At 45.9% G+C, this 24,457-nt stretch overlaps 1 protein-coding gene across 1 annotated transcript in view; it reads right to left on the bottom strand.

Moving 5' to 3' along the window:
- The window catches only part of RGS9 (regulator of G protein signaling 9), a 707,657-nt gene that overhangs the window by 308,334 nt on the left and 374,866 nt on the right, over positions 1 to 24,457 (bottom strand). Inside the window, exon 9 of the mRNA XM_069199876.1 lies at positions 1,443 to 1,505. Coding sequence (XP_069055977.1) covers positions 1,443 to 1,505 — 63 coding nt within the window. The remainder of the gene's footprint in view (positions 1 to 1,442; positions 1,506 to 24,457) is intronic.

Genomic DNA, 24,457 nt, shown 5'->3' with positions numbered 1-24,457 from the left:
TAAAACGTCACGCAAAGCCACACAACTCAAACTTCGCGTGGCTTTGTAAATACCAAAATAGATTTTGCGTTAGGGGTGCGCCAAAAATGTGATGCAACCCCGATTCAAAATCTGAGCTGAAGAGGTACAAAAGGCTCCTGCTGCATCGGGTGCAAGGTGTACGCATGCAACTGCTGTAGATCACACAGTGAGTATTGCTAGTGCCTGACACGCGGCTGAGGCACACATCTTTCACAGGTACCTCAAGTGCTCAAGTTCCTACAGGTCCATCATGTCTTGCAAGTTAGAAAGCTACATGACAGGCGTAGGGAAAAGAGGAAATGACGCAATCTACTGGTAACCGGTTGCACTTGTGGAATATAAATTACACAAACTACTGGTTTCCAGTAATGCTGATAGCAGACTAGCCCATTCTGACAAACTTCCGGCATGTTTGATTTCAAAGCCTTGGTGTTATTTTACCAACAGCAAGGTTGTGGCAGCAACTGTGGCACCAAACAACTTGGGAAGAGCATGAACGAGCATTCTGCGCTGGCAGCGATCTGCGTGACCCCACAAGAGGCATCATTTAGTATTCCATTTCTACCTCCCCTTAGTCTCCCATTTTAAAGAATATCAGCACCGGTAACAGGAGGAGCTACACCTGGTGCTCTACGTCGCAGCCCAACACGGCACTATTGGAAGACATTGGACCACTCCTTTCTCTGCACTGCCAGTCTGCGAGAATTACAAACAATGCCAAAGGACAAAGAAAGGCCTCTAGAATAACAACGAGGCATTGCTTTCTATATATAAGCAACTCTATATAGTTATCAGAGTGGCTTATTTTTAACACTTGTCTATGCTTTTTTAGGAGAGCGGGAGAGTTAACTCTGTTGAAGTCATTTCTTATTTTGAGCTAAAGGCTTCTGATTTTCAATGTCTTTTGTAATATTAATTCTTCTATCTTTGTAAATGTGTAATTAAGAAGCATTAAAAAAACCAAAAACTCCGACTGGACTTTATCCATCATTGATTACGTTTGCAATCGCTGCAGATTGTATCTGAAACACATGCTGATACCACCTCCCACAAACTTGGCCATCAGTGCTTGACCAGAGCTATCCCGCAGCGTCAAAGCTGCTTCCGGTCTTGTTTTATCACTATAGTCCTAGTTTACTGAATCATGGTTCACAAGGAGAATCAGCACCTGAGAACTGCAGAGCACCCCCTACAAGGAACAGAATCTGGTGAATAATCTTGACAGTGTATTAGCTTTATAACTTCACGTGGCATAGACACTAATATCACATTATCAATCGTTGACGTTGCAAATATATCAGATAAATGCGTCTTTAAGTGCAGTAAGAACATTCAAAAAGCAATCCAACGTGCAAAAATTGGTTCAAAACAGTGAAATTGAGGATTAAAATCATGAAAAACATTGTGACTTACCTGTTTACCTTAATCAGGTTGGGATCTGTTGCGCGGTTCATCCCATAGTCAAGAATATCGAATGTTCCCGGCTGTGGACAGAAGGTCAGATTAGTGACATATTCCACCTTTTCCAATGACACAGTAAATTCAGAGATGATTGATCTTTTCTATCCTGGATCCTGCAATGACAAGGGTGCATTTAAGGAGTTTTTGAGTTGGGGAGGCGAAGTGGGAAACTACAGGACAACCTAATGTATGTGGGTATCTGTTAGTCCGGAAAGGCTTTCAGAGGCACCTTTCGGGTATGAGGCGCTGTTCTGAACTGCAGCCTCCTCTTGGGTACCTAAACTTGCTCCACTGCTTACATACACCAGTGTGATCTCTACGGGGACAACAGATAAACGATGATCTATCACTGGCAGGTCACCCTAAGGCTACATACGGGTCCTGCGTCAAGATACTCTTTTAGAGAGGGTTTCCAAACACGTGTACTGCAGTGCTGCTTCTGTGGTGAATTTCAAAATGACCATCTAGTCACTGACCAAGTCTTGCGATGGCCTGGCGAGTGGCATAGGAGGAGATCGTTAAATGAATGAGAGAAGTAGTATGGCATTCAGCTTGACAACAAACTCTGAACAAAATGAGAATCTAATGCCCTAACCAGTTTTGATTACTATAGAACTGTTACTGGAGCTCAGCAACCTCTAACCACGCCCAGTTGTGGCATCTATGGAAAATGTCGTGCATATAGATAAACTGACTTTTCCAGGATCACACAGCCTGTATTAGGTGCCATGTCTCCTGGCTTTCAGTTAGATAAGCAGGTGTCCATCATGGATGACCAGTCAATGCTGATGTCACTGTAACACCCCAAACTTGCCAACCAATCTACCTTTTGCCAACCGAATACAAGGGTATCATTTGCTATCAATCATGCAAGCCTGACTTTCTGCCAAGAATCAGGGAGGCTGTGTGTGGAGCGGCGAGACCCAGATGAGGAATTGTCCCCAGATGAGCACAAATCGGCTTCTTCATGCAGCAAGCGATGATCCTCATGCATATCTCATGGTGCCACTTAGCATGCACAGTGATTCTGCCAGTGTCGCTCTCTGCTTCTGTATTGTTTCTGAAAAGAAGTGCTATTTGCATTGCAGCGCATGCCTCTGCTGAGAGCTCCCAAGCAAGCTTTATGAGAAAAATTATTCATCACATGTGAACAATGATAGCAAGATTTCAAAATAATAGGTGAAACAATAACAAAATACTTCTTGAATGCTGTTTTTATTAGGCCCATGTGGAATATCAATTACTCCTGAGTAATCAGAGTACTTTCAGTAATTTCTTGATTATTCCTGCTCACGTAATTAAGAGTAAGTTGGGGGAAAATCTTAGCACAAGAGCACATTTAGCAAGCATGAGTGGACGCTCACCCTTGGTATTTGTGTTCTGCTACATTTACCAATATTTCTTAGTGTGAAATGCATCCTCGTGTACATTTTGGAGGCGAGGGTGCAGTTTCTGTTAAGAAAATAGCACTAAATGCTGGGAGTAAATTGGTGGAAAATTCCTACCCCCAAGAGCACATTTGCGAGCATGAGCGGCTGCTCGCACTCCCTATTCATGTTCTTTTGCATTTAGAGCTATTTCCTTGTGCAAAATGCATCCTCACATCCATTTTGAATGCAAAGGGTTTTTGCTAAATGTAGAATGACTCTTCTTGTGCTATTATGCGTAATCTTGCAGAATTCTTATGTAATTCTGCATGGTTAAGCTACACTGAATTACATCAGCTACGCCCACTCTTAGTTTTTATGTTTCATCTAAGGTGTTAGTACTTGAAATGCTGTTGACCACCTAAACACAACATGCTTCACTTAATGTGACTATAAACTCACAGCAACTTTATACACACACTACATGCCTAATTTTGACATATAAAGGTGTCTCCTGTCAAAAACAGCCAACAGGTGACAGAACTCCAATGTGATGGTTGTATTACTTTAATACTTATCATAGAAAGTTGTTGCAGTCAATAGTTGAAGATTGTTATAGACCCTTACTCCTGATCATGCTATTGTTATCCATTTTTTACCATGAGGGAAAGGCAGCAGAAACATTTGTGTGAATTCTGAAAATAATCCTGTGCCAGATCGAAAAACTCGGTGACCATTCTGCTCAGGAGAGTACAGACACTGCCTCCAGTCCTAAACTTTTCACCTAAAAATCACTGATGTCAGGTGTTAGTCTAATTAGTTCAATGAATGCACCACAAGACTACAACACCCAGAATACCTTAGGCTAAAAAATCACAATACAGCAATGTAAACTTGATTCAAGATATCAGAAAACATTTAATCCATAAAACATACCCCTCAGGATTTTGCCGCATAGATTAGCAAATATTGCAGCACAAAAATGTAAATTGTGCAGCACACAATTGCACTTCTTGCAGCATTATTCTGCCAATATATTTAACTTGCAATCATTGCTTTTCAACCTTAAATTATTGGACACTATTTCATCAGACGATTCCACCTTGGTATGGGCATGTTTAATATATCTGATAGTGTTTGTTTGCTGTTGTCGTTTATTTTATCCACATCAGGATGGTGAAAACCTGAACTGATTCTGCTAAGATTTAAGCTGATAACCTGCTAGAAAACCTAAAAATTAAGCCACAAGTGCTTAACTTCTCAAGTTACTGTGTGCTAAAACACCTGGGCCTAGATCTATATGGGTCTTAGACCAGGTTTGTGTTACTTTTTCAGCACATAACTGGCTCAAAATCATAACTACACCCCTCAGGGACTCTACTGCATGCTCAAAGTGTTCCCTGCAAGAGCTCACACCACTTCACTCTCCACTGTACAGCAGGCACTGCACTCCTCACTCTCCTCCCTGCAAAGACTTACAACACTCCTTCACTGCACGAGCTCCCTGCACACATCACAACCTCACTAAAGGTGCTCCTTGCACCACTCGCTCACCTCTCAGAAGCAGCACTCTGCAACCATCCCTCTCTCCCTCCAGGAGCTCCATGAACCCATCACAACACTCACTACAGGAGTTCCCTAAGCCCCTCACTCTCATCTCTCCATTAATTCTATGCAAGCACACAACACTCCAATGAGGAGCACCCTGCATCCCTCAGTTACTTCCCTGCACTCATAGCACCCCCTGCTTTCCCGTAGGAGCTCATTACATTCCTTGCACTTGTCCATGCATGAGTAGAAGTAAAGGTGCACTTACACTCTTGCAGCATCCCTCGTTCTCCTCCCAACACCTCTCAGAGCCCTCTCTGCAGGAGGAGAGGGCTCTGGTGCAGTGACCCTTGTCTTGGTCACTCATTTCCCGCTTTGATTACTCATTCTCTCCCACAACAGACTGATACCTACGTATAGAGGTGGTTGAGCCACTGAAAGTTCAAACCGGGATCGAGCCTGAAGCCTGGCTCTGGTTCAAGGTCCTGTTCAAACCTCAAGCCCAATGACAAGCCAAGCTTTCACATGTCTTCTGCCTACCACTTGCGTCTACCCACCACTTGCGTCTATCCTCATGCACCAAGGAGTAAAACAGAACAGTAACCTTTGAAATGAAAAGGAGAGACATTTAGTAGCAAATTTGTACAAGGTGGAACCAAAATATCTGGACTAATTGCGGCTTCCTCGCTTAACCAAATTGTGTGATCTTAGGCAAATATTTTATTTGACTGATTCTCCTATTTCTTCACTTTCAGAAATCAAAGCACCATCAAATATATGAGTTCAGAATACCAGCTGTAGAAAAAACTATTGTGCTTGATTTAATATATTGCAGAAACAGCCTGTCCTTTAGGGCGGAGGGGCCACGCCCCCCACCTTTTGCCCTCATTAAGAGTGTCTGTCAGGCTTAGCAAAGGTCAGCCTGACTAGCACTCTTCATGTTCCGGTAAGGCAGCCAGGAGCAGACATGCGCGATTTGCGCAGACTCCTGGCTGCCTGAGCTGAACTTTGCTGGGCTGAAGAGGTCACAGCTCCAATGTGCGTGACCTCCTCGGCTCAGCAAAGGTGCGTCCAGGCCCTCCCCCGGGTGACGAGGGAAGCGTCATCCATTGACTTCGACCTGGGCGCTTCAGGTTTAAGCCCTGAAGCGCCCAGGGCGAGTGTCAATCAGTGACACTTCATCACAGAGTGGGATGGGGTCAGCAATCTCACTGACCCCATCCCACTCTTTGACGAGTCTTGGACTGCTGCCTTCCCTCATTGGCTGACCTAAGGTCAGCCAATGAGGGAAGGCAGCAGTCCCAACCTTCCTAGGACCTCTGAGGCTGAAGGTAAGTGTGTGTGTGTGTGTGTGATTGTTTTAAATGAATGTTTGGTGCGTGCGTGTATGTTTGAATGTTGATTAGTGTTGTTAATGGATGTGCGTGCATGCGTGTGTGTGAAAGTGTGAGTGTGCTTACCGCCCGCCCCCCCTCCCTGTTAAAACAGCAGGCCGCCACTGATAGATTGTAATGTTGCTTTGTCTACAAGAATCTGGGCCACATGCAGAATTCACATGAAATCTGTCCTGCCTCTTAGTTCACTAATGACACTGTCATCATGGGGGGTGCTAGAGCAGGAATAGTTCTACATTCGTGTTTAAAAAGTCACTTTTAATAAATATTCTCTGTGCAGTGCTATAATGTGAAGTATTAATGTCAAAGCATTCACATGTTAACATTAAGTGCTGTTCCTTTCTCAGCACTGTGCTGTTCTATTAAGCCTCAAGTCCTTTATTTTTTAGGGGCGAGCGCAAAGTGCTCCGTCCCTCTTCTAATCTCTCTTTAGGGGGATTTTAACCACACCCATGTTACGTCAGTAACTTTCATTGGCTCATGGACTTGCCTTTTAAAATCTGTGTGTTTTAATTTGTTGAAAGGCATGCATACGTCATGCCTTTTCCGGTGTTTATCCCTCCTCGAGGGCACTGGTAAACTACTGGAAACATACGAGGCCCCATGTTTTCCGTATGGTTTCTGGACTACTTTGTCTCTTTATTTTGCAGCGCGATAGCATTGGGTTTTACACAGCATGATCACGCTCATTTTGTTTTCATTTAATGTGGCAAGAAAAGCCCGGTTAGGAGTTTACAATGCTAATAGCTGTAACTCGACGAAATGCGAGACCCATTGCACTGCAAATGCTTGTTTGTCCTGAGGGTGACCTTTTAAACCCTCTTGTCGTGCTCCTGGCTCTCTGCTTGGTTCAAATGCTCTGAAAAAGGAAGCAGCTATTTATTATTCATGGCTGGATCCAGGCGGTAATTCTGTCAAGAGTCATTAACTAACTGAAGTATACAAAGTTCTCTGAGAGTGTGAAACATTTAGTTTTCACTGCAGAGAAACTAGTTTTCTTTTTTTGCGGCCAGTGTATTAAATCTTGTGGTCTTCGCACTCCTTAATTGATTTTGCAATTATTTTGTGAATCGCAAAATTGTGAACTGCTGGATACTCTGATAAAATGTTTAAAAAATGGTGGGTGCGTTGCCCAATCAAAACAGTATTACACAATATTAAAAATGCTCAAATTGTCTGTGGAAAGTCATTTTCCACTTTTACCTTCCTTTATGTGCAACAGATAATAAGCACTTTGTAAATCATATAGTAAAGACTTGTTCTTTCTCAATTGACGCCAAGATGCCCTTTAAAAGAGGTAGAAGATAACTATGATGGGAATCTGATTTAAACCTCTGCAATCAATACAAGGCTTGCTCTTTTTCTTTGGTGCAAAGAGCTATGGTACTGCAGCAAGTTGAAAAAGATAGTACAAATAAACTGTTTTGCAAATTCTCCTGCAAATCCTGAATCTCCTACCCTTTCTCTTTTAGGGAACAAATATGTCCAAAAGTAACAACAGCACTAGGTTTGATTTGTATGATGTAATCAAATCCTTATGAGGGGGAAGTCAACAGACTTTAGGTCTAGCAAAAACTGGACTAAACAAGTAGTAGTGCCACCAAAGAAAGATTGGCCTGAACTAAATTTGATGGAGCCCTCTGTCTTGTCACTGGGTGACCGATAGGTTCTTGAAGTATAACAGGGAACGTGCCACGAATATGATGACACAGTTATTGTTCGAGAAGGCCAACTAACAATCAGCTCATTCGAAGAATTAAAAAAATTACAGAATAATGGGAAGAGGTAATAATGACAAAAATAATACTTTAGTATGGTCTATAAATGCGATGAGCAATGTGAAAGGCCCGTGTCATATCAGACTTGAAAATAAAGGAAAGCCACTAGCAGTTTGAATCACTCCAGAAGTCTTCTTAACTTTCTTTGAAACAGTAATTTTAGTATCCCAGTCCTGATCTATGAACATTCAACAGACACCACAATCCAACAGTGCAGAGGTATAGGTATAACGACCTTTCCTTTTCTGTTCTTATCACAGTCAGTAGGAGGTAAAAATACTTATCAGTAATATTCATGGGAGATCTCATATAAGGAAACTAATATACTCCTGTTTTCTTGTCATTTTCAGGTGATGATTGGCTTCATCCGACATTCTTCTGAGCTCGTGCAGCACAACTCTGAATTATACAGTATGTCCAGCATCACCACATCATAGATGCGGTCCATCCTTTCACTCATGCTCTTTCTCATTGACTGTTACAGAAGACCTAGCTGTCCCTACCTGCAAAGGTTCTTCTTGAGACAAGAATTCTAATGAAACCTTCTTTCTTTCCTTCGTCACTCTTGTAATCTGTGCTCAATCAACATCATTAAATTAATATTTTCAGAAAATGAAGTAGGACATTACGAACTGATTAATTTGTCCTCAATTTCTCCTTTCAAACCGCATTGAAAAGGGTAATTTGAGTAATTTCAACCAAGGTAGTTTCAGCTGCCTATTGATGAAAGCAAGTCATATATTCATCAAAATATGCATTCCACCTTGCCAAACATTATACAAACCATTCCCAGTCAAATACAAAGTTAGGATGTTCACACATCTTAAATTCTAGCAGTAAAGTATCATTTGCCTCTAAGCAAACATCTGAATGTGTTACTAGAGACGCTGCTCAAGTCAATACAGAACCAGGGGCATTATCATGATGGGATTTTGCTGATGCAGGGCTGAGCCAAGTGTCTGTTTTGTGTGCATGCAGTGCATAATATGAATTCATTTAACCTGATATTTCTCTTAGTGCTTTATGTCCAAATTATATTGCTCATAAACATTGAGCAAGGTTGCCTCTTTCTGTTTCTAAGCTTTACTGTCTGAAAATAAACCACCAACTCAGAGAAAAATTAGGTCAAATGAATTCACTTTACTCTCTGCAGGTGCTTAAACTGAGCCCTCTACTCAGTACAGGTCTGCGCCAGAAAAGCCCATCAGGGTACAGCCAGTGTAAGGCAACCAATTCATTAAACCACCATTAATCGATCTTGACTAAACTGTGCAAGCTGAAAGACAAAATGCATTTTAAGGAAATACAAAAATTCTCTTAAGATCATTTTAATTCCAGGAAAATCTGGGTCATGTAAAGTTTGGAATACCAAGGTATGCTTGATACCAACATTTTAATCCATAATTGTAACTCTTGTACAAAGCTCTAGAAGGCTCCATAGAATAATCAAACCCAAGGAGTCATTGGTGTTACAATGTGTCAAGGACTGTACATTATGAAGATCTGTTGAATTTCCCTCTTGATTACCCGAGGAAATTGAAACATGTCCACCTCCTCCACTAATCATGTTGCTACGCTGTACTTAATAATACTCATGGCAAATGTCAAGTGGCTCCTTCAGAGGATCACAGATAAGAGGAAAAAAAGATAAAGTAGAGGATTATCACAGAAATCAATATCAAGGCACCAAACTCATTCTGACATCAAGGAAGTGGAAGGAGACAAGAAACGAAGCAGGGGCATCCAGAAGTACATCCAGTAGTACTTCCACCTGCAAGAAGCAAAAATCAGAAACAGAAGTAGTAGCAACTGGGTAAAGACATGACAAAAAGTACAGAAACTAACACATCACAACACATCCATCACTTAGATGTCTCTTTATATATGATTCAAACAGGAGTTGACCACAGGATCCGTCTACAGGACACTCTACTTCATCTTGGATTGAGAACCTTTGCTAGATTTCTCTTGACAGATGACCATATTAAAAAGGGTAGTTTATACAGCTTGCCAAGCCCCTTTCCAGAAACTCACACCGTTTGTTTGGAACAAAAAGAGAAAGCCCAAGTTTAACATCCTTCGCCTATTGCTGAAATATGTGGTCCTACCATTGACTCAATTCATGCTCCACATGGCTCATAGGAAACCCCTTGGTTGACTGTGAGCACAGAATCCACACTGCAGTCTAAGCAGCAAGGATGCCTAACCACACAGTGAGCATGCTGGCCCATAACATGCTGCCAAACTGCTTAAGAAGGTTGCCATCTTTTCCCAAGCACTTGCAATCTCTGGTAAGCTGCCAGCACAAATATAACAAAATGATCACAAGCTTGTACGAATGTGGGCGTTAGCAAGCTCCAAGCATACTCTTTTCCACTCTAGAAATGTTCAGATATGTACTCCACTGAAGGGTAGCATACCTTCAGGATAGGAAGGAGTACAGATCCCCTAAACTTGGGTGAGATGCACAGGAAGGGGCTTCTCCTCGGGAAACACTGTCTTCCCCACGGCTGTAGCCAACAGGGGTATTTGAGGGCTGGGTCAGCCTATATTAATCTTTGGCCCCACCAAATGAATTAGGCAGCTCACACAGTATTTATGGAAAACTCAGTTTAAAATCAGTCTTAACAAACTGCATTCACTTTTGAATACATACAGTTCAACTGATAAAATCCTCTAAATGTTGCAGTTCAGAAGGTAAATTAGAAATGAAATGCATGGTTTTATCTTGTTACTGCCAATTCAAAGACAGAGCTTAAATGTCAGACTATGGCCCTCTTTACAACCCTGGCAGTCGGTGTTAAAGCGGCGGTAACACCGCCAACAGGCAGGCGGTAAAAAAAATGGAATCACGACCACGGCGGAAACCGCCAACACAGACAGCCACTTTAACACTCCGACCGCCACGGCAGTAGCAACAAACACCGCGACAGTCGCCGCCAACAGCCAGGTGGAAGAAAATGTACCGCCCACGACATTACAACCCGCCTATCCGCCAGCTTTTCCAGGGTGGTACCAACGCCATCAAAAGCACAGCGGAAACAGTACACAGAAGGGAAACCTCTCGTCACTCAACAAAGAACTAGGACGCCATGGAGCCCGAACTACAGGTGTTATCGATGTTGGTATATCTTCTCATCTACCAGGAGTACAAACGGCGGCGGTGACGACCACGTTGAGTACTGCACCTAGCACACAGGGTATGGGGGTAGGAAAAAGAGAGTGACACACACACGTACCATGCAACACCCCCACCCTCACCCCCACCATACACACAAACACATGCAACAACATTACATATACACCCTGTAATCTTCTGGAAGAACGCAAGGACAAAAGGAATTGAGTCAAATGAGTGTCATATTAGAAATAGTCAGATATATGTTACAAATTCAAAAACAGCATTTACAATATATACAATATGTACATAAAGCGGTACATTGTCCACTCAAAATGTCTGTGTGCCACAGGGCTATATCGCATAGGTCAAGCCCACTCTTGACTCCTGCCTCAATACAGAGAGAACACTGCAGGGGCATCAGGTCGAAAACACAAAGGCACCTCAGGGGGACGGGAAGGGGGGGCACTTCAGATGGAAGATGGGACAACGCCACTGATCCTGGAAGGGGCTCCATGCCCACAACGATGTCCTGGGAAGTGCAAAGCCACAGTCTCTCAAGTCTCTCAAGTGGGTGGTTTGCCCACTGCCTGGTCCTGGGGAGTTCAAAGCCACAGTCTCTCAAGTCTCTCAAGTGGGTGGTTTGCCCACTGCCTGGTCCTGGGGAGTTCAAATCCACAGTCTCTCAAGTGGATGCCTTTCTCCACTGGTTCTGGAGGGGGCTTTGTGCCCAGTGTGCTTCATCCTGCCAAGGATAGGGTGAGTGGGTGCCTTTCTCCACTGGTTCTGGAGTGGGCTTGGTGCCCAGTGTGCTTCATCCTGCCAAGGATAGGGTGAGCTGATGCATCTCTCCACTGATTCTGGAGGGGGTTTTGTGTCCAGTGTGCTTCATCCTGCTAAGGATAGGATGAGTGGAGGCCTTTCTCCACTGATTCTGTAGGGGGCTTGGTGCCCAGTGTGCTTCATCCTGCCAAGGATAGGGTGAGTGGATGCATTTCTCCACTGGTTCTGGAGGGAACTTTGTGCCCAGTGTGCTTCATCCTGCCAAGGATAGGGTGAGTGGATGCATCTCTCCACTGGTTCTGGAGGGGGCTCTGTGCCCAGTGATGCAACACTAGGGGTGTGGCAGTTCACAGTCCCTCACCTGGGTGTCTGAGCCACAAGATTTGCAGTGACCAGGATGCATGATAGTCCATGGAGGCAGGGCTAGAGTCCATCCGGCGCCGGCTACAGCTGCACAGTGGTGGTAGTGCTGGTGGGGGTGCTGCCAGTGGTGGAGGGAGGCTCCAGCCCCTCTCCTGCATCCTCGGACGGCTGCCCACTGGGGCTGCTGCTGATGGCAGTGGTGCTACTGTCAGTGGTGCAGGTGGCGGTGCTTGCGGCGGGGCTTGCAGCGGTGCAGGTGGAGGTGCAGGCCGTGGTGCAGGTGCCAGTGCTGCCAGTGGTGGGGGAAGGCTCCAGCCCTTCTCCTGCAGCCTCGGACGGCTGCCCACTGGGGCTGCTGCTGCTCACAGTAGTCGTGCTTGCGACAGTGCAGGTGGTGGTGCAGGTGGCAGTGCTTGCAGTAGTGCTAGCAGCTGGGCTGCTGGCGGTGCTGGCCGCGGTGCAGGTGGCCGTGCTGGCAGCTGTGCTGGTAGCCACCAGGCCTTCACCTGCAGCCTCGGACGGCTGAAGTGCCTTGCCTGGTGTTTTGTGTCCCTTCCTCACCTTGGCAGATGTTGGTGTCACTTTGGGTCTGGCAGCTGGAGTCTTTGAGGTGGCCTTGCTGGGTCATTGTGGCTCCTTCCCCTTGCTAGATGCTGACCCCTTCTTCACCTTGCCAGGTGGCGGAATGGATTTTGCCTTGGCAGGGGTTGGTGGCACACTGGCTGGCCTGACAGGTGCCCCTTTGATCCTCTGACAGCTGCAGGAACCACAGTGACTTGGTGGCTGAGGTGCTGGGCTGGGTTTTGGCCACTCTGGCCCGAGGGGAAGGACAGTGGGGAGGTCAAAGTGTGGAAGAGGTCAATGTTTGCCAAGAAAATCCTCTTAGGGACACTGGGGCGGGAAGAGGGAGAAGGTCTGGGAGTGGAGGAAGAGTGAGTGGTTGTAGGAGGTGTCTGTCTGCCAAGTTTGGGTGCAGGTGCATGGGCTGGATGCTGTTGTGAAGTGGATGGCTTTTTGGTGGGTGGGTGCTTGCGTTTGTGTACTTCAGGAGGAGAGGTCACAGACACTGGGAGAGGACACAGGGGACGTGTGCATGGATGTGGGGGTGGTGACTGCCAGTGAGGGGTGTGTAGTGATGGGAGTGCTGGTGATGGAGGTAGTGGATGAGGATGTAGTGCATGCAAGTGTTAGTGGAGACGCTACGGGAAGGGAGGTGGACGAAGAGGAGGGGGGGACACAGTGGAGGCAGTGGATGTTGGTGTGTCTGCATGGGGACGGTGCTTGTGTGAGTGCCTGTGAGATGAGGTGTGGTGCTTGTGTTTGCCTGAGCCACTTCTGTGTGTTGATTTGGGTGAATGCTGGTCTGAAGGTGTGCTTGGGATAGGCTGGTGTTGAGGGGATTGGGACTGGGTAGAGGAAGTTTGAGAGGGGAGGCTAGGTACAGGGACAATGGCTGCCATCAGTGAGGAGGCCAGAACCTGAAATGCTCTCTGTTCGGCCGCCACACCAGAGTGAATGCCCTCCAGGTATGCATTTGTTTGTTGCAACTGCCTCTCGACACCCTGGATGGCATTCAGAATGGTTGACTGACCAACAGTGCGGGATCTCAGGAGGTCAATAGCCTCCTCAATGAAGGCAGCAGGGCTGACGGGGGCAGGGCCTGAGGTGCCTGGGGCGAAGGAGATGCCCACCCTCCTGGGTGAGCGGGCAGGGGAAACACGCTGAGGGGTGCTGGGAGGGCGGTGCTGGTAGGTTGGTGGTGGCTGTACCTGTTGTTGGGGTGGGCACAGAGGTGTCTGCCACCGGCAGGGAGCTTCCTTCGGAGGAGCAGTCGCTGTCTGTGGTGTCCCCTCCTGTCCCTGTCGTGGTGCTCCCCTCGCCTTCCGTCCCACTGGTGCCCTCCCCGTCGGTGAATTCGGCCTCCAGGCCCATGTGGGATGCAGATCCCTCCGTCGCCGGTGCCTCCGCTCCTCCGCCAGATGATGCTAATGCACACAAGGACAGGGTGACAAAACAAAAATGGGGGGAGAGACAGAGGATACACATGGTCAATGCCAGCAACAACACTACCGTTGGCGTACACAACACACAGGGATAAGCCCTATGCACTACGCCAGGCACTACCAGTTACAAAGCTAGTCACCAACCCATGAGGTACATTGCCTAACGCCATTAGCTGCACACCTGAAACCAACAGGACCCTGCCCAGTAGTAGATGCCCACTAACACTATTGGGGGTAGGAATGCTTCAGAGCCTGCCCAACAAGGGACCTACCCTGCCAGTTCGCCCTGGCCTAGGGGCACCCACAGTCCACATCCCCCACCCAGGTAAAGGCTTAACGCGTGCAAAGTACTGAATCAGACTTTGTACTCACCCTCTTGTGGCTGCTGTGATGCCCTCAAGCGCCCATCCAACTCCGGATAGGCCACCGCCAGGATGCGGAACATCAGGGGGGGTCAGGATACGATGGGCGCCCCTTTCTCATTGGGAGGCCAGCCCCAGCTGGGCTTCCGCCGTCTTCCTTGTCCAGCGGCGCAGGTCCTCCCACCGTTTGCGGCAGTGGGTGCTCTGCCTGTCAAAAAACCCCTGGTCCGCACCTCCTTGGGGATGGCACGCTAAATACTCTTTTTCTGATGGGGCTGACCTGCAGGAAAAAGACAGCAGATAAGGGAATTAGTTAACTGTCCGGACCGTCACACTCATGGCCCACCATATCCCTCCCATCCTCTGACGCATATACATTGACCACCGTACATGCAGCACTCTGGCCAGGACGCCTCAGCCCCCGCCTACATGTGGCTTAGATACACAGCACTCCATACATTCATGGCTCACACATCATGCTCACAGTGTACTCACCTGTTTGTCTAAAGGACGGTAGAGTAACATGTACTGGGGCAGGACCCCATCCACCAGTCTCTCCAACTCCTCTGCAGTGAAGGCAGGGACCCTTTCCCCAGACACATGAGCCATTATCGCTTCCAGGCACAGGTCACAGCAGCACTTGCAGTGTAGGTCCTCTACTGTTGAAGGTCAGGTAGCAAGTAAGTAAACAGATGGAAAATGGCGGTCACGTCCACGGCGGTGTGTACAGTCACCGCCGGCGTACATCGCCATTGGCTCCTGGAACCCATAGGGCCCAATGATAAGCAATGAAAAGTTGCTCTGCGTCATTGACCGCCCACTGCAACGGCACACAACGCCAGTGGAATTACCTCATTTCCATTTGTCCCTCCTCACAGGTCCGACAGCTGCCATTTCAGGGGGGCATAGGCCATGGCACCTAACTGCGTCACAGCAGACATTGGCACAGCAACTGACTCTCGGATTCACATACTGGTTCTGTAAATGTAGAAATGCATCATTATTGCAATTGATGTGTGACTATGACCCTCTGCTCACGTTTTCCTCCCTAGGCTTCAACCACTGAGAATGAATATGAGATGAAGACATCCTCCTGTGTACAGACCCCTGGCAGACCTTGCGACAATAAAGGACAGACACATTATACTAACATACAGACTTGATCAGGCCACAATCCAAGAACTGTGTGCCCAATTGGAGCCAGACCTGATGTCAGCTATCCGCCAGCCCACAGGTATCCCCCCTCTAGTGCAGGTCCTGTCAGTGCTCCATTTCCTGGCAAGTGGTTCCTTCCAAACAACAGTGGCCATGGCATCAGGGATGTCTCAGCCAATGTTCTCCAACGTGTTGACCAGAGTGTTGCCAGTCCTGCTTAAACACATGCGCAGCTACATTGTATTACCCCAGGTGGAGGATCTGGCCACAGTGAAAGCTGACTTTTATGCCCTGGGACATATCCCCAACATCATTGATGCCATAGATAGTACACATGTAGCACTTGCCCCCTCCCCCAGAGAAATGAACAAGTGTTCAGGAAGAGAGAAAGCTATCACTCTATGAATGTGCAGATGGTGTATTTGGCGGACCAGTACATCTCCCATGTGAATGCCAAGTATCCTGGCTCTGTGCATGACAGCTTTACCTTCAGGAATAGCAGCATCCAATATGTGATTGGCCAACTCCAGAGGCACCGGGTGTGGCTAATAGGTGAGCCCAAGGTCCCCACCCAGTACATATTGGTGTCTGGGTACGGGGTTTTCCCTAAGGGTTAGTGTGTGTCTGACAGTTGTCCCTCAATATTTGCAGGTGACTCTGGTTACCCAAACCTCTCATGGCTACTGACCCCAGTGAGGAATGCCAGGACAAGGGCAGAGGAATGTTACAATGAGGCACATGGGCGAACAAGGAGGATAATTGAGAGGACCTTCGGCCTCCTGAAGGCCAGGTTCCGGTGCCTCCATCTGACAGGTGGATCCCTGTACAACTCACCCAAGAAGGTGTGCCAGATCATCGTTGCATGTTGCATGTTGCACAACCTGGCCTTGAGACGCCAGGTGCCTTTTCTGCAGGAGGATGAGCCTGAAGATGGTCTTGTGGCAGCGGAGGAGCCTGTAGACAATGAGGAAGAGGAGGCAAAGGAAGAAGATGTGGACAACAGAAGTAATATCATACTGCAGTACTTCCAGTGACACACAAGTAAGACACTGTAACTTCACTTTACTTTTCAGTTTTGTGTTGGACATTGTACATGGCAGCCTGATTTCCCTATGTCTTTGGCAACTTACTGTACCCTTTGGCATCTCTATTTTCAGATCTCTGTGGCCCACTCTGGCTCCTGGTACGTTTACTGCTGCCCACTAAAGGTCATAACTGTACATATGACTTGCAATGTTTTCAGAATGTTGTACTAATAGATATTTCAATTATTTGACAGACTCAATATTTGTATTTGTTCCAAGGGTGTTTATTTAAGCGCTCATACGTAGAGGGGGATGTGTAATGGGCTGGGGTGATGGTGGAGGAATGTCCAGTTAGAGTCCAGTCTCTTGGTATCCCAGGTGCATTGTCCAATGGGGCATAGGAAGGGGAGTAATGGCAGTTCAAGGTGGACAGGGTGACAGAGTGGGACAGAAGGGTGACAATCAGGAGAGTCCTATTTCCTGGCGGGAGTCTTGGCAATGTTCTCTGGCTTCTGCCTGGATCACAGGGACCATTTGCGGGGTGGTTCTCCTTCTACCGGGGTTGGGGTGCTGGTGGCCTGATGTTCCTGTGGCGGGGCCTCCTGTCCACTATCGCCGGCAGAGGTGGAGGGCTGTTCTTTGGTGTGGCTAGTGTCAGGGGCCCGTTGTTGTGCCACTGCCTCCCTCATGGTGTTGCCCATATCAGCCAGCACCCCTGCAATGGTGACCAGGATGGTGTAGATGTTTTTTAGGTCCTCCCTGATCCCCAGGTACTGTCCCTCCTGCAGCGGCTGGGTCTCCTGCAACATGGCGAGTATCTGGCCCATGGTCTCCTGGGAATGGTGGTATGCTCCCAGGATGTTGGTGAGTGCCTCTTGGAGAGTGGGTTCCCTGGCCCTGTCCTCCCCCTGCCTCACAGCAGTCCTCCCAGCTACTCTGTTGTCCTTTGCCTCTGTCCTCTGAACCGTGTGCCCACTGCCACTGACCCCAGGTCCCTGATCGACCTGTGTTTGTGGGGTTGCCTGGGGTCCCTGTAGTGGTGGACACACTGCTGATTGACGTGTCCTGGGGACAGTGGCATGGGCCCGCTGGGTGGGTGCTGTGCTGGTGTTTCCTGAGGGGGGAGGGTCTGTGGCGGGTTGGGACTGTGGCAGGGTAACCGACTGCCCAGAGGTCCCTGATGGGCCAGGTTGGTAATCGTGATCCAGGCGTGCAGAGCTGCTGTCATCACTGTGGGCCTTCTCTGGGGGGGACTGGATGTTGCTAGCAACTCCTCTCCGGTGACATTGAGTAGGGGTCCTGTGGGGATGCAAATGCAGTGTTATTGTATCTGGTGTGCCATCTTGTGCATGGGTGTGTTTCCCTGTATGGTTGGATTGCCCTGTCAGCTTTGCCTTGTGTGCGTGGTGATTTTGTGGGCTACGTGATTCTCTATAATGGGCATGCTGCGGTGATGAGTGTCCATGCAGGTCTGTGATGGGGGACCATGGATTGGTGTTACATGCAGGGCTTGGTTTTGGGATGGGTGGGTTGTGATAGTGGGGTATATGTGAGGTAGTGGAGTGATGGGATGGGGGTAGGAGTTTGTGTTGGCACGCAGGTAGGGTGGAGGATATAGTAGTAAAGATATTACTTCAGTCCAGTCCTCCTGCTACTCCTGCGAGGCCCTCAGGATGCATGATCGCCAAGACTTGCTCCTCCCATGTTGTTAGTTGTCGGGGAGGAGGTGGGGATCCACCGCCATTCCTCTGTACAGCTATTTTGTGTCTTGCAACCACGGAACGCACCTTCCCCGTAGGTCGTTCCACCTCTTCCTGATGTCATCCCTTGTTCTTGGGTGCTGTCCCACAACGTTGACCCTGTCCACGATTCTCCACCATAGCTCCATCTTCCTAGCAATGGACGTCTTCTGCACCTGTGATCCGAATAGCTGTGGCTCTACCCAGATGATTTCCTCCACCATGACTCTTAGCTACTCCTCTGAAAACCTGGGGTGTCTTTGGGGTGCCATGGATGTGGTGTGAGTGATATTTGTGAGGATGTGTGGGGTGATGTGTGGGGTGATGTGTTGTGGTGTGTGCTGTGAGGTGCGTGGGAGGTGTATGGGTGATGGTGTTCTGTGGCTCAGATTGAGTGGGTGCTCCTGGCTTGTGTCTCTCTCTGTTGGCAATCTTTTTTTTATTGAAAGGGTTGTGGGTAATGTGGGTGGGTGTTTTATAGTGGTGTGAGTGTGTGGTGTGTGTATGTGTGTCAGGTGTGTGTAGTTTGAATTGTCCAATGTGGTGGTGTTTTGTAAATGTGTGGGTATTTTGAGCGCAGCGGTGTGTACTGATAATGGTTTACCACGGTTGAAAGACCGCCACGGTGATTCGTGGGTCCTGATACTGTGGGCGTACTACTGTTGGCGTAACGGTGTAGGTTTTGGTACCGCCAATTTATTAATGACCTTTGGTCTGGCGGACTTGTGTGGGTGTCTGTATAGTGGCGGATTTCTCTGTGTGGGTCATAATACCCGTAGCGGTATACCACCGCGCTCACGGTTTCTTGGCGGCCGGCATTTACCGTCAGGGTTGTAATGTGGGCCTATGTCTTTTAACAAATTGCTGATTACTCTTTTAAGGTGAAGATGTTGTTTTCTTTTTTTCTCTGACTGCAAAGTGAGAGGAGTTTAGAAAATTAATTATGTGACAATCTTGCTGCGGTACAGGCAGGGCCAATGGACTTATGCTGCAGGGGAGGCCTAAATTATAATTATGCAGTAAGGTTCAATAATTATGCATCAAACAAAAACACTAATTATGCAGCACATTTTGTGTTAGTTGTATTCATTCTTATGCCATTTTTACGCATGTTAGAGACGTATGGGAAAAGGTTTGACATCATTAGAACCAGCTCCACATCCAAATACTACTATCAGTACCTAAAAGGTGACGGGTCAAACTTTGCAATTGACCTTACACTAAGTGGCACCACCTGATTCTGCAGTTTTTGTACCTTTTGATTCTTTTGATCTAGAAACAATTTATTTTGTTAACATTTGTAGATAATGCAGCAGATGAAGGATTTTGTGGTAAATGCAGAAAATTTATAATCATCCGGCAAACTACATGGCTGCAGAATCACATAATTCCAGTGGCCCTGCATACAGGAAGTGCGAAAAAAAAGACTGCAGGATGTCAATTTGTTTTTAATGCACAAAAACTGCCTATAAATAAACTGTACACATATGTCAACATATATCAGCAATTATGAAAACAGAAGTAAAGCACATTCTGTTTTGTAATTCTGAAGTGTGACAGAACCAAAGATTTTAACAGGATCAAAACAATTCTTGGTGATGCACATGTGTAAATATTGTATTGTATTGCAGCATTTGCGTAGCAATTACTACCCCTATGTGTGACACTGAAGTGGTTATGTACATGGGCAGCAAGCTATGCCATATTGAGTGATATTTGGTTGGAAGGGTGTTGTCTTTGTTTTATGATTATATGTGGGAAGTGCTTCCAAGTCATGCGTGACGGCCACAAGATGTGTTTATCATGTTATGGGACACAGCGCGTAGCAGTGTGAAGAATGATGAGAGACACATGTACAGTTTATGGTTTTTTAACATCTCTTAGGCCCATTTATGATATTTCTTATGATTATAGTTCGCTAAGCTTGTTATTGCTCTGGGTTGTCTGATCAGAAATTTTTAATGTAGTTGTGGACCTGACTGGCATGGCTGAAGGGAGAGAGAAGTGGAGAGATCTGCTAGGATGTGCATTGTTAACATCATCCCATATCTTTATATCATGGTGAGTTTCAAAAAGGAGCCATAGTGTAGTTTTATTTGGGGCCTGCAGTGCTGGACTACATTAAAGTCCTCTCATTGACCCGCAGTGTGTGACAGATCTCTTCAGTTATTCCATGCCTATTCATTTACTGATGACTGGTTGATTGGCGGCTGCACAGTACTGATGATGGACAGTCCTCAAAGCAGATATGTCTTATCTGAATATAAGATGTGTAAGTTATAGTTGGATGCCGATTGCTGAGGGGTATTGGTATTAGTATTAGTGTGGGCTATAAGTTTTATGTATGAGTTTAGATAACTATATTGTCCCCTGGCAAACCATATGTCAGCCTTCCTTAACTTACCTGTCTATCAAACGTAGTTTGCTGATTGGGTTGCTTCTACTGTGGACTGGACATGTATATGCTCCTGGATGCTTCGAATGCAGGCATGTAGTGAGTTCCAGATCATGGCGGCTCGCACTGAAAAAGCAGTGCCTTCCTGCAGATTTCTTATGGTAAGGTGGTATGGTGAAAAGTAGTGCAAAGGGTCACGGGAAATAGAAGAACCAGTGGGCTGCCTACATTTGCGCCCCCCCCCCCAGTAATTGGAGAATCTTCTTGTGGCGACTTGAACAAGACTCATTCTCTTTCTTTGTGAATTGTGATAAGTGGTGCAAGTCTGGAGAGCTTGAAATTAGCTTATAGGTGTAGTGGTCCTTTTCTTTGGAGGCGTTGTGGACAATTAAAAGCACCTTGAGCATTGCCCTTCTTGCTATGGGTAGCCAGTGGAGTGATTGCAAGACTGGAGTCCTGTGTTCTCTTGAGTGAAGGTAAAGAAGTCTTGGAGCAGCATTTTGGATAAGCTGTATTTTGTGTATGATGAATGCGGGTGCACCAAGATATAGGCTGTTGGCTACTCAATCTTGGAGATTACAAGTGTGAGGATAGTTTACAGTTTCTGTTGGAAGCCAAGGTGTGGGAGGATGCACCATAGTATAAGGCCCTCTGTTTGATGCTATTAACATGTGGTATTAAATATTGGTCGGTCTGAATCCATGGTTACCACTAGGTTTCTGACTCCTCTTGATATTTTTGGGGGGAACCCATGTTCCTTAAGTCATATGACTGTAGGCTGGAATTTTTACCACTGTTTGTAGACCATATTCTCTGTCTTTGTTGCATTTAGCTTTAGGTCGGTATTAATCATCCATGTATTTCTGGCCCTGGGGCAGGCATCAACTTTTATATTGTAGAGGTTATTCAGACCATCCATTTTAAAAAATGATTTGGGATTCATCTGTATAGTTGTAACAGGGTAAGCTGAATGATTTAATCAGGTTTGATAAGAGTGTTAGGTAGATGTCGAATAATAGAGGGAATAAGATGGACCCCTGAGAAATGCCACGGTGTTGTGTGTGAGGAGTTGATGTGAAAGTTGGTACCAACACAAGTTAACATTCACATCTGAGAGGCCAAGAATTCAATGGGCATTAACTGCACTCCCTTCTTAGATTTCACATATGGTATGTCAAACAATAATTTGCTTTGTGAAAAGATTGTACAGCCATACAGGACATTGATGTTATTATGTTGTTCTTAAGGCAGCAATTTTCATGTTGTGTCCTATTCCTGATACTTAAGTGGCTGTCACTACCTAAACCTACTAGCCATTCAGATATATTTTCCAATCAGGAAACTCCAAATTTCAATATGACATAGTGCTGTGATTAGTCTATTGTTCTGATACAGAGTCAGGTACGACTTACAATTGACTGTCATTGCTGCATCCTATACCAGCCTTTTGTGAAATATAGCCTGGTGCTCTAATGTATCTGCTCTAGAGATCTTTATTTTGTTTGTAGGAGTCAGATCGTTTTTGTAGAGTAATTCACTTACGGTCGAATGATGCAAATACCCTAACTAGCTAGTTTGAATCTGTAATTACCCAATATAGCCTACCATGTCACACCCGGCTGCTATAACCGACTACCTTTCAAAAAAGGTTTAATATCTAGCTAACGCTGCCAGAGTTAACATGCTGAGGATTGTTCTCCTTGGACCAAATATTGTGAAAACCAAAATCAGGGCATGTGAGGCAGAAAGCATTTGTATTAGAATTTACCTCTCTAGACATCTCCACAGAACATTGACTAATATTTTTATATATTGTGATTTACTATCTGTGTAGTATGAATCTCCTTTTTGAAATGTATTGACATCTTTGAAATTCTGTTTTATTTAATTTATGGTAATTGCAAACAAATTGCTCTTATGAGGTCCTATCTGACAATATATTAAATGCATAATACTTGGTAAACATTGGGGATGGGGTGTTTATTGGGATAAGCGTGGGAACACTGGGTGGTCGGAATTTTATGGATATTTAAAGATTCTGGCATGAGGAAAATCTGTGATTTAGCCATAGTTTGGTGTTTGCAGGGCATTCTGAGTAAGAAAATATGTTGGAATCCATGCAAACCACACAACCCCAGACTACCCTAGGTGCCTTGTTTTCATAAAAGTCTGGCCCTGGCAGGATTTCCTGGGTTCTGGCAGAGCCCTGGCCTAAATACCACAGCTCTCCATATATCTTGAAATGGTCAATTCATAAGGAAAATTGTGATGTTTCTTTGTTTCTTAAGGGGCTTAGGGAGCCTATATTTCCTTGGTTGATAATCCAGTCACACAGGTATAGTAGTATTGTTATCTGAAGAAGTGTAGGAATGTGTGCTGTGGACAGTTGTGGATCCCCACAGATTATACTAGCACAGTCTGCTTTCACTTTTGTATTGCTGTGTCACATCAGCGCTCACAGTGTGATGCTCGATATAGCAGAATGAAAAATCAAACTCAGGACTTGTGGGAAGCATTTCCCTTGCCTCCTGACTGATTCTGGAAAAGAAAATATTTTTGGTGTTTTTCCCAGAAACATTTTCTTTTCCAATATTGTACCATACCCAGTAAAGTTCACCACACCAAGAATGTAGTGTGGTGGACATCAACGAGTTGTCATTTGCCCTAAAACAATAAAAAAACACTAAATCAATGCAGCCTGATATCTTGTAGAATGAAAATTGACAACAAGCTGCAGGAATATGACGACCAAGTTACACTAACTTCTTTGTTCCATGATTGCAGGGAAGTTCTCCAGTGCCTAGAGGATGGTAGGCTTCTGGGACTGGGGAACAGCAAAAAGCACAGTGATCAAAGAAAGGTGGTAAGTGCTGCTAATGGCTATGCACAGCCAAGAGAAAGTTTCAGTTGCCATAAGTGGTCTATGGAGAAAAGGGCTAGAGAGAAAAAATATTGAAAAGTACAAAGAAGATGGAAGACGCACTAGAGAGAAGAGGTTCTAGAAAGGAGAGACGATTGAGGCAAAGACAGAACGATAAACAGAAAAGGCAAGAGAGAGAGAAGGAGAGAGGATTGGGAAGATAATGGCAGCAGCAACAAAAAGGGGCAAGGGCAAAAAGTTGAGACAGGCAGAGACAACAGAAATTAGTAGGTGGGGAGAATATAAAGAACGTTAGCGAGAGCCCAAAGGATCAAAACGAGAGCTAGATACATGTGGAGAAAAGCTGATTTGCATTTTTAAGTGGCATTTAGAGCGTATCATGTTTTGGCCAATACACCTGGATGAATGTGATTTCAGTGCACCATTTTGCACTTTATTTTCTAAGAGAATCTCCTTACATAGTGGTCTTTAAAGTCCTAATAAGGTCTAACCTTCATTACTTGAGCCTCATTGCATTTTGCAAACTGCTTAACAATGGCATTCCCCTGTTATTTGCTACTGTATGCTCTTGCTTCGAAGTGCTGACGCCTTTTCTTTTCATACATATCAGCCAGAACACCTGGCAGGCTTCTATGCTTTCTATATTCACCACTCAGAAAAGTGCATGGTCCTCCAAGCCATATTACCCACATAGACAGTGGCACCTTGAGGATTCTATGCCAGGAGTCTACTGCATGTGGAAGACTAGAGAGTGTCCATAATTCTAGAAGTGGAGGACTCTGTAGCATAACAATGGGAGGCACTATGCAAGCAGCATCACAGATAAATATTATCACGGAGCAGAAACCTAGAGGAAAGTTATGAAACAACCACTCTGAGCCTTAGAGGCAGTGCTGTTGCCTACTTATCTACAGCTCATCAAACTAGAAATGAAACTAGTGTCCCAGCCAGGCCACAGACCACAAAAGGACCCATCCCGGGATCACACAGTCACCTATCCTTTACCAAGCCTACATGTCTTGCTAGTCAATGTCTAACAAATGTTTCCTTTTGTATAACTTCTT

Source organism: Pleurodeles waltl, chromosome 7, assembly GCF_031143425.1.
Source record: "Pleurodeles waltl isolate 20211129_DDA chromosome 7, aPleWal1.hap1.20221129, whole genome shotgun sequence".
NCBI classification, from domain to species: domain Eukaryota; kingdom Metazoa; phylum Chordata; class Amphibia; order Caudata; family Salamandridae; genus Pleurodeles; species Pleurodeles waltl.
Note: the sequence above shows the minus strand (reverse complement) of the source record. Positions and strands in the feature narration are given on the sequence as shown.